Source organism: Zerene cesonia, unplaced genomic scaffold (assembly GCF_012273895.1).
Source record: "Zerene cesonia ecotype Mississippi unplaced genomic scaffold, Zerene_cesonia_1.1 Zces_u007, whole genome shotgun sequence".
NCBI lineage: Eukaryota > Metazoa > Arthropoda > Insecta > Lepidoptera > Pieridae > Zerene > Zerene cesonia.
This window is the reverse complement of record NW_024045137.1, coordinates 477,192-487,363: the sequence shown is the minus strand read 5'-3', so window position 1 is coordinate 487,363 and position 10,172 is coordinate 477,192. Positions and strand designations below refer to the sequence as shown.

The 10,172-nt window shown below is 35.0% G+C and overlaps 2 protein-coding genes across 4 annotated transcripts in view; one reads left to right on the top strand and one right to left on the bottom strand.

Moving 5' to 3' along the window:
* Positions 1 to 2,359, bottom strand: part of LOC119839037 (salivary plasminogen activator beta-like) — an 11,527-nt gene extending 9,168 nt beyond the window's left edge. Inside the window, exons 1-2 of the mRNA XM_038365211.1 lie at positions 2,282 to 2,359; positions 518 to 569 (exon numbers count right to left, since the gene is read on the bottom strand). Coding sequence (XP_038221139.1) covers positions 518 to 525 — 8 coding nt within the window. The 5' untranslated portion in view covers positions 526 to 569; positions 2,282 to 2,359. The remainder of the gene's footprint in view (positions 1 to 517; positions 570 to 2,281) is intronic.
* A 3,167-nt stretch (positions 2,360 to 5,526) lies between these two features.
* LOC119838989 (serine protease snake-like) overlaps positions 5,527 to 10,172 on the top strand; it is a 15,104-nt gene continuing 10,458 nt past the window's right edge. The window contains exon 1 of one of the 3 annotated variants that reach the window (XM_038365149.1): positions 5,527 to 5,665. The gene's annotated coding sequence lies outside the window, so the exon portion shown is untranslated. Of the gene's footprint in view, positions 5,666 to 9,267; positions 9,407 to 9,498; positions 9,523 to 10,172 lie in introns of those variants that run through there. The other 2 variants (XM_038365147.1, XM_038365150.1) reach the window with 2 other exon arrangements.

Here is a 10,172-nt window from a genome sequence, read left to right as displayed (position 1 = left end):
TAAATGCCCTAAAAATACAGCTTATATAAACTAAAAAATACGCTTTTACAATGATTGTTTGTGCCAAAGATTAACTCATGAAATTATTCATCACAAGTGTACAAAGAAGCAAACCTGTCCGTTTGGAGTGGGTCAAAATCGAGTCTAAAGGAGTGTTACGTACAAACATACAGGCAAAGCTTATATAACAATAAACAATAATTTATTTATCAAAACATATTGTTACATATATGTAGATTAAGAACCCTTGCTCCCACACTAGGATTCCCTGTGACGTGGGAACAAGTTTCTTCCGGTAGGTTTAAAAAAGTACAACTTTACTAATTATAGATTACAAAATAAATAAATTCATGTTGCTATACTACTTATTACAATTTTGAACGTATTAGTGTGCCTCTCTGTGTATGTGTGTGTGTGTGTGTGTGTGTGTGAGTGTGTCTGTGTGTGTATGTGTGTGTGTTTGTCAAGATTTTTTTTTTAAGCGTGTATATTACAATAAAAATCGATAAATACTCACTTCCACATGATGGCCCAATTTGAAATGATTTAACTCGACACTCGACTAGCTTCTGAAAAGAGAAAAACACAATGATTATATGAATATTGTCTTTTTATACTATAAATGTTAAAAAAGGTAGGGGGGACTGAAATCAATTTTTAGTTTAACATTTGAGGTCATATACCGAAGAGAAAAATCAGTACACTAGCGGTCCGCCCCGGCTGCGCCTGTGGTATGTAGCCTATAGCCTTCCTCAATATATGGGCTATCTAACACTGAAATAATTTTTCCAGCAGCCAGCACCAGTAGTTCCTGAGATTAGCGCGTTCAAACAAACAAACAAACAAACAAACTCTTCAGCTATTCATATTAGTATAGATTTCAACGACGTAACTGATACTAAGAAATTAATCCTTCTACTACGCTAGAAATAGTCACACCAACATAATATAATAAATGTGAAAGTTTGTTTGTTTGGATGTTTGTCCGTCAATCACGCTGAAACTACCGAACGGATTTTGATGAAATTTGGTATACAGACAGGGTAAGAGCTGACTTGGGTGATAGGATACTATTTATCCCGATTAAATGCTCCCTTGGGATAAAACAGGAATCTTCATATCCGGGCGGAGCCGGGACGAGCGTCTAATAATAAATATAGTTTAAAAAACACGCGTTAACGATGGAATTAGTTAACTTCTCTCACCTCTACAAAATTAAAAAAACTCTTTAACGGATTTTCAACGCGATTTATTCATTATATTATTAACCCGACGTTTCGAACACTTTACAGCGAGCGTGGTCACGGGGATTCTCCGTTAAAGTCTTTAATTTCTTAATGTATAATACTCGCGTAAAATCAAACACAAGAATATACTTTGTCTCACCTCTGTTATCTGTATACATAAGGAAATTATTGAATCCCGTCGATCCTAATCAGGATAATGAGATAAACTCATGAAACTATTGTATTGTCACCGATCCGCGATAAGTGTACAGATTTTGAGTTCAATCTGTCCGTTTGAAGTGGGTCAGAATCTAGTCAAATGGCGTTGGTTACATACACACATACGGTTGAAGTTAATAAGAGCGTGATAAAAAATACAGTTTGGTTAGGTTTATTATTTTAATACTCATTTATAGCTTATCAAATTAATAACAACTTAAATATTATTCATTTATCACATACTTGAGTTATAGCACAAATAAATATACATATAGCACTAGCTGCGCCCCGCGTTTTCACCCCTGTAAGTCTGTATCCCGTTGGAATATCGGGATAAAAGTTTCCTATATGTTATTCCAGTTGTCCAGCGGTCTACGTACCAAATTTCATTGCAATCGGTTCAGTAATTTTTGCGTGAAAGAGCAACAAACACACACACATCCTTACAAACTTTCGCAATTATAATATTAGTAGGATAGTAGGATATTATTAGGATTATATAAAAAAACTAAACCGCCTTCCGCTTATCAGAACTATATCAAATTCATATGACCACAGCACAGACACCAGCTTTCGAATAAACTGAAATCACAAAAATCTATTCACTCAATCAATAGTTACACGGCAACAAACACAACGAATATAAGCGAATTTATAAAACTCGCGTCTTTGAACTCAATTGTAAATACACATCCATGCACTCAAGATAACATAAATATACACAAATACCCATAAATACATATAAATACATATAAATGATTATAATATCAAATATATCAAATAATCACAATATAATTCACAAACGACCGTGTATTTGATTACATATTTACTCTTACATGAACATAACATGGCGGACGAGGAAAAAACAAAACACAACCCAACACACCGGTTCCTTCACGTCGTAACTGAGAAATAAGAGTATTTTATGTATGTATGTACATCGTTTAATGTCATAGGAAGGTCGCGGTTTGATAAATCGCTTCTATAAATAAAATATGTTAATCTTTTGTTCTGCTTACAAAAATATCTTAATATATAAAATTCTCGTGTCACACTTTTCGTTGCCACACTCCTTCGAAACGGCTTGACCGATCCTTATGAAATTTTGTGTGCATATCGGGTATGTTTGAGAATCGGCTAACATCTATTTTTCATACCTCTAAATGATCAGAGTAAGACAGAACAGCGTTTGCCGGGTGCAGCTAATTATTAATATATGTATCACTCCTAGGGAAGGTACAGGTCCTCAGCAGGTCAGGTCCCTAGCAAGAGGGCCTGAGCCACAATCCACTATAACAATAATGTAAGCCCTCCCCGTGACCGCGCTCGCTGTAGTGTTCGAAACGTCGGGCTAATAATATAATGAATAAAAGTCCGTTAAAAGTTTTTAATTTCTCAATGTAAGACCTACTAAATAAAGACATATTATTATTAAAAACATGATTTTTTATATTATGTTATAGTAATAAATAAATTTATTTATTTCAGAACGTGCGTCCCATATTTTACAAGTGTAGGTATCTATACTAATATTAAAAGCTGAAGAGTTTGTTTAAACGCACTAATCTCAGGAACTACTGGTCCGATTTGAAATATTCTTTCAGTGTTAGATAGACCATTTATTAAGGAAGGCTATAGGCTATATATTTATGGATACGGACCAGTAGTTCCTGAGATTAGTGCGTTCAAACAAACTCTTCAGCTTTATATAAGTATAGATTCGTAACTTACAGCTCTGTTATCGCATAGCGCATACTTTGTCTCGATCTTAATAACGTGCGAGTGAAACAGCAATATAATTTGTCCCTTTCTCACTTGACATTGGGAAAACTTTAACTTATTTGTTTATAATAAAACTACCCACGTTAGTCATATCGTCCATTTAACATGCTAATATGTTGTCAACAGTCCTCAGGATCAGTGTTTAGATATAACGTACCACGAGTGAAGACGGGGTGGACCGGTAGTCTTACTAATATTAGTCCTTCCCACTAATATTATAAATGCGAAAGTTTGTAAGGATGTGTGTGTGTGTTTGTCGTTCCTTCACGCAAAAACCACTGAACCGATTGCGATGAAATTTGGTACGTAGCTAGCCGGACAATTGGTATAACATAAAAGCTACTTTTTATCCCGATATTCCTACGGGATACGGACTTACGCGGGTGAAGCTAGTATTTTACAAGAAGACTAGCTTTCGTCCGCGGCTTCGCACGCGTTAAATTTGGAGTAGTTTATAGATGTTATTTTACATTAAACCTTCCTCTTGGATCACTCTGTCTATTAAAAAAAACTTTTTGGTACAAAATCCGTTGGGTTGTTTTTAAGATTTAAGCATACATACGGACATAGGGACAGACAGTTAAAGCTACTTTTTGTTGTATACTATGTAGTGAACATATATGGGCTGATGATGAACACTCCTTCAAGAAGACTTAGTCTTATGAGTAAGTCTTCTTGAAGAAGTTACTTCAAGAAGACTTACTCATAAGACTAAGTCTTCTTGAAGGAGTGTTCATCATCAGCCCATATATGTTCCCACTGCTGGAACACAGGCCTCCTATGAGGGTTCAGAACATAATCCACTACGCTGGCCAAGTGCGGGTTGGCAGATGTCACATGTCGTCGAACTTTTGATTCTTGGACATGCCGGTTTCCTCACGATGTTTTTCCTTCACCGTTTTAAGCAATGGTGATGTTATCCACATGTGCAGATAAATTGAAAAATCAATTTATTTCCTCCGCGTTCGCCCGGTCTCGAACCCCGACTTATCGACTTTGAAGTCCGAGGTTCTCACCGCTGAGCCACCACTTTTTTTTAAAGAAGGGTTATTAAATAATTAATAAATGTTTCAGTTTGAGTTTGAGACGTGTACTCAAAATTTCAATAATATACCATTATTGTCGAAGTTCAGACATAAGTTCTAAGGTGCTGATATCAGGTGTTCCAGATCTTCAAGTTTATACTCTCAACTAATATGTCTCATAGTAAATGTTTCTTTCTTTCTTTCTTTCTTTCTTTCTTAAAGCAGAAAATGCTGATCACGAGAAGGAATCCTCATTAAGGCACTATTTTTATTTCTATTATAGTTTAGTTGATCAGGTGTTATGGTTTCCGAAATAAATTATAGCCTATGTGTTGCCCAGTTTTAATATCTATATAATAAAAAAAACTTTTATTCAAATCCGTCTAGTAGTTCCGGCGATTAGCGTGTACAAAAAGGCAAACAGACATAAATTAGTTTTGGATTCTTACTCTATTACTACTGTTTTGTTTTGAGGTACCTACCATCTTAATATATATAAATCACGTGTCACGTTATTTGTCCGCGATGGACTTCTAAACGACTCAACCGATTTTAATCAAATTTTCATACCATGTGCAGTTTGATCTCACTTTAAAGATTGGATAGTTTATATTATTTCAATTACTATAAAAGCTAGTAGGCTTTTAACACGCTGTTATCAGCTTTACCTGAATGTTTGTATCTTACCGACTTCTTTAGACTCAATTTTGACCCACTTCAAACGGACAGATTGAATTCAAACTCTGTACACTTATCGCGGATCGGTGACGATACAATAGTTTCATGAGTTTATCTTATTATCCTGTTGGGATTAAATAATTTCCTTAGGTATACTCTGTATAAGACCACGTGAGACATTTTAGTTGACTCAGCGTGTTTTTTAAGTGTTATAAATCTGTATTTTTTAACTTGGGATAGGCTTGGGATAGGCTCATAAACATTTTTTTTGTATGTGGTAGTCGAGCACGCTTCGGCACGATTTGGGCCAGCTCGCACCGGGGAAGTACCACACCCCCACAGAAGACCGGCGTGAAATAGCATTCTGCTGTGTTTCGTTCGGTGAGTGGGGGAGCCGGAGGCCCATATCCTTTTCCTAACCCTTCCCAGTCCTTTCCTTTATTGCCTCTATAAATGTTCATGGGCGGTGGTAGCGCTTACCATCAGGCGTCCCACCAGCTCCATTGCCGACTGTGACATAAAAAAAAAAAAAATTAATTGTTATAATTTATTATCATTTGATGGAATGCTTGAAGTATTCAGTTGATGTTGCGACGTCAAGTGGTAAAGACTACAGTCTATAGATTTTGATATGTTTTCTAGTGTTTAAATGAATTTAAAGGTCAAAAAGGTGTTTAAAGTCTGGTATTTGAGTGTTTTAAAATTGCATATGGTATTGTAAAGAAACAATAGAAGGTAAGTAAAATTATTAATACACATAAATAAGTTTAATTTTTAGTTTTATAGCATTGAAATGCTTTATAAATGAGAAATTTTGATCAAATTTTTTCTTTTCTTTCAAAATTTCTCATAAATAAGTTTTTAGTTAAAAAACACGCTAATTGTAGAATCAACTAATTATTCGCACTTGCTCTTATACAGAATATACGTAAGGATTATTTAATAATGGCAATCCTCATCAGTACAATAAGATAAACTCATGAAACAATTGTATTGTCACCGATCCTTGAGTGTACAAAGTTTGAATTTAATCTGTCCGTTTAAATTGCTTCAAAATCGTGCCTAAATGAGTCAGTTACATACAAACATACAAGTGAAGTTAAAAGCTTATTAATAAAAAATATTATTAAATATCTTAATTTATGAACATTGACCGATTGATATAAGTTATTTATGTATGTATGTATGCATTGACATTGTGTTTCGTTAACTATCAACCAGTTTGTGATGATCAATTTGAATTATATTTGAAACTAGCGGTCCGCCCCGGCTTCGCCTGTGGTACATATATAGCCTATAACATTCCGCAATAAATGGACTATCGAGCACTGAAAGAATTTTTCAAATCGGACCAGTAGTTACTGAGATTAATGCGTTCAAACAAACTCTAGAGCTTTATAATATCAGTCTAGATATAAAAAAGTGTTATTAAAACCTGTGGGACAGTTTGTCATTAATCAATATGTTACTAAGTTTGCATCCAGTATTGGTTTAATATTTGATATAGACTATCTTATATTTTAATTTTATTAAAAACAATTTTATTGTTAAAGTTTATTGGTCATGGCCACGCTTGCAAAACGAAATATTAATTGCCTGACAGTTTACGAATAAAAACCTCTTTAAACTCAAACTCAAACATTTATTTAGTCAACTAAACTTCTGGAAGCACTTTTGAATCGTCATAACAGTTTTAACATTGACCACCGGTTCGGAAAGCTGTTTCAACAAAGAGCCGTTAAGAGACTCAATAGTTGCTCTTTGAAAATAATCTTACATAACATGATTATAAAAGTCATAATGCCAAATCTGAATGAATAATATATCATATTATTCATTCAATGAAGTAAAAACCTAACTAATTTATATTATATCCGCTGTCTTTAAAAATTGATACACTTATTTATAAACTCTTCTCTTTAATAGCTACGAATTTCTCAAATAAAAGTAACACCAAGTTAAATACAATAAAATACAATTTCAACAAAATGCTTTATAAATAAATTAATTATTTATAAAGCATTTCATTGCTATTAAACATTTGTATCAGTTTTTATCTTGTATTTTCTCATTGCAATGCAATATTGATATTAAAAACAAAAACATTACAGTTAAATTATTGGAAATTTTTCGATTATCTTGAGGTCAGGTTCAGTGGCGTAGCTATCATAGGGCCAGGTGGTGCAGTGCACCAGGGCCCCGGAACTCAGGGGGCCCTCTAACCTCAGCTTTGAAAGAGGGTAGGAAGGCGGAAAGAGGGGAGGAGGGCCCGATTCTTTCCCCATGCACCAGGGCCCTTGTCCCCCTAGCTACGCCACTGGTCAGGTTACACGCGGTAGGTGGTATATTGTCTAGTCTTTGTAGACATTTTTAATCACAATCTGCGAAAGAATTCCTACTCCGCTGAAACTATATATACCTATCGGGATAAAAACTTGCCTATATGTTACTCCAGTTGTCCAGCTGTCTACGTACCAAATTTCATTGCAATCGGTTGAGTAGTTTTTGCGTGAAAGAGCAACAAACACACACACACATCCTTACAAACTTTCGCATTTATAATATTAGTAGGATAGTATAGTAGGATATAACTCAAAGGTAGGACATAATGATCTATCAACGCACAGCCCAAGCCACTCAAACATAAAAATCGATGCACTAAGTAAAGAGTTATGATGTAACAAACAAATAAATCAGTAAATACAGTCGAACCGATCCTTTTCTGATGTCCGTTTAAAATAGTCCGCTACCATCGGCTCATCCTAGTAATCCTAGTACTACACACTAAATTGTCCCAAACGATTCAATGGATTTACAATGAAAGCATAATACACGTGCATTTAGTTTAATCTATTTACTATTGAGATCGCGACTACTGTGATCTTATAATATGAATTTATCTGCACCTGGCATATAAAAATCACACTAATATAATAAACTAGCTGCGCCCCGTGGTTTCACCCGCGTAAGTCTGTATCCCGTAGGAATATCGGGAAATGCGATAGTTTGTAAGAATGTGTGTGCGTTTGTTGCTCTTTCACGCAAAAACTACTGAATCGATTGCAATGAAATTTGGACGTAGACAGCTGGACAACTGGAATAACATATAGGCAACTTTTATCTCGATATTCCTACGGTATACGGACTTACGCGGCTGACACCGCGGGGCGCAAGTAGTACTTTATAATATTACTAGGAAGTTGAGGGAGCAAAGATATGCTTAAATTAGATTTTATAATGACTATTTAAGATCACAATAACATATCCTGATACATTACAAAATTGATTATAATAACAATAATTATAAAATACATATACGCTAAGTTCAATTATTGATTGCTTATTCGTGATTCATTAAGTCATCTTTTAATTGTAGAATTGATTTGTTTAGGTACAAAACTTTAATCCACAAACTACACGGAACACACACACATGTATATTCGAATGGAGCGAGATAGCACGAGCGCTCGCTATACAAAGGAAAGGGAGAAACATATGTTTCATTTGTTTTTGTAAAACACGTGCTTGAAAAAGATGCATATATAAAATAAGCTCTTATTCAAGGTCTATTGCAATATATCTGAATGCATTGAACACTTATTTGAATCCGACCAGCCGTTTATAGGGAAACTCTGTCCCAGACCAAGTAAGATACCATTTATTTATGTATTTTATACACAACTAGCACTTCACCCGGCTTCGCCCGTGGTACAAAAATAGCCTACGTCACTCAGTGAAGTTCCAGATTTCTAATGGTTCGCATTGTAGCATAAACACAGTATATAGGAGCTTCTGCAATCATCCCTACTAATATTATAAATGCGAAAGTAACTCTGTCTGGCAGTCTGTTTGCTTTCACGCCTAAATCACTGAACCGATTTTGATAAAATTTTGTATGAAAATAGATCTGAACTTGAGGACATAGGATACTTTTTATCGCGAGAAAAGAGTAGAAAGGGTTAAAAGAGGGGATGAAAGTTTTTATGAAAGTTCGTTATTCTCGAACCGATTTTGATGAAACTTGGTATGAAGATGGAGCTAAACGTGGGAAAGAACAAACCATACTTTTTAATGTGAAGAAAATACTCCTTACCATGTCGCGCGATATAAGCGAATTCTACGCGGGCGAAGCCGCGGGCGAACGGCTAGTTACTGATAATTCCCTTTCAATCCAGAAAGAATTCAACTCTAATTAGCGCCAGAACGAGGAAACCATATGAGTTATCATTAGAATAAATAGATAACACATAAATATTCGAGTATCGTATAATTTTTCCGAAAAATATCATAAACGCATGAACATCCCTTCTCCCTCCTTTGTCCCATTACCGTATGTCAAAGCTTTTACACTGTCATAAATCACACACTTGTCCGCCTTCGACCGGGTCGCTCCACCCGCTGCGCGAGCGCCGACCCTCGAAAACACGTGTATCGGAAAATTGACGCGACAACATCTTGTGCTGCAGCATCTCTAAGGTACGTGGTGCATTGTGCTGCTGCTTGGCCACCCACTATTTCGGCTTGGTGCGATTCTACATAATTTCTGGTGCCGAATCCTGGGACCTTCGCGTTATAATTATTCAATTCAAAGGGTTATTACTGTTATTGTTTTTTTAGTTTTATCTTCATCTTTTATCTTAAATCGCAGTCTTTCCGTTCGTATTAAGTATTTTGTTTGATATGCTGGAAATTATTATAAGATCCAATTGAGTAAACACTTATTTCATAGGTGCTTAATTAAAATCCTATCCTACTAATCCTACTAATATTATAAATGCGAAAGTTTGTAAGGATGTGTGTATGTTTGTTGCTCTTTCACGCAAAAATGACTGAACCGATTGCAATGAAATCTGGTACGTACACAGCTGGAAAACTGATATAACATAATATAGGCCACTTTTTATCCCCATATACCTACGGGATACGGACTTACGCGGGTGAAACCGCGGGGCGAAGCTAGTTATGTTATATTGCAAAATTTGGCGGCAAACAAAGAAGATAAAAATTATTTACTTACTACAACACACTGCGTAAATAGTTTATAACAAAACATTTTAAATAAACGATATAAACTAATATATATACACAATAATAACTACACGTTTATTAAGGAATAATTAAAGCATTTTTCTTTTTGAATTATGTGCTTTAATAATATTGAAATTATCAAATCAAATCAAATCAAAAATACTTTATTGTGCACCAAATCATACATAAATAAATTCTATAAATAAACTCTATA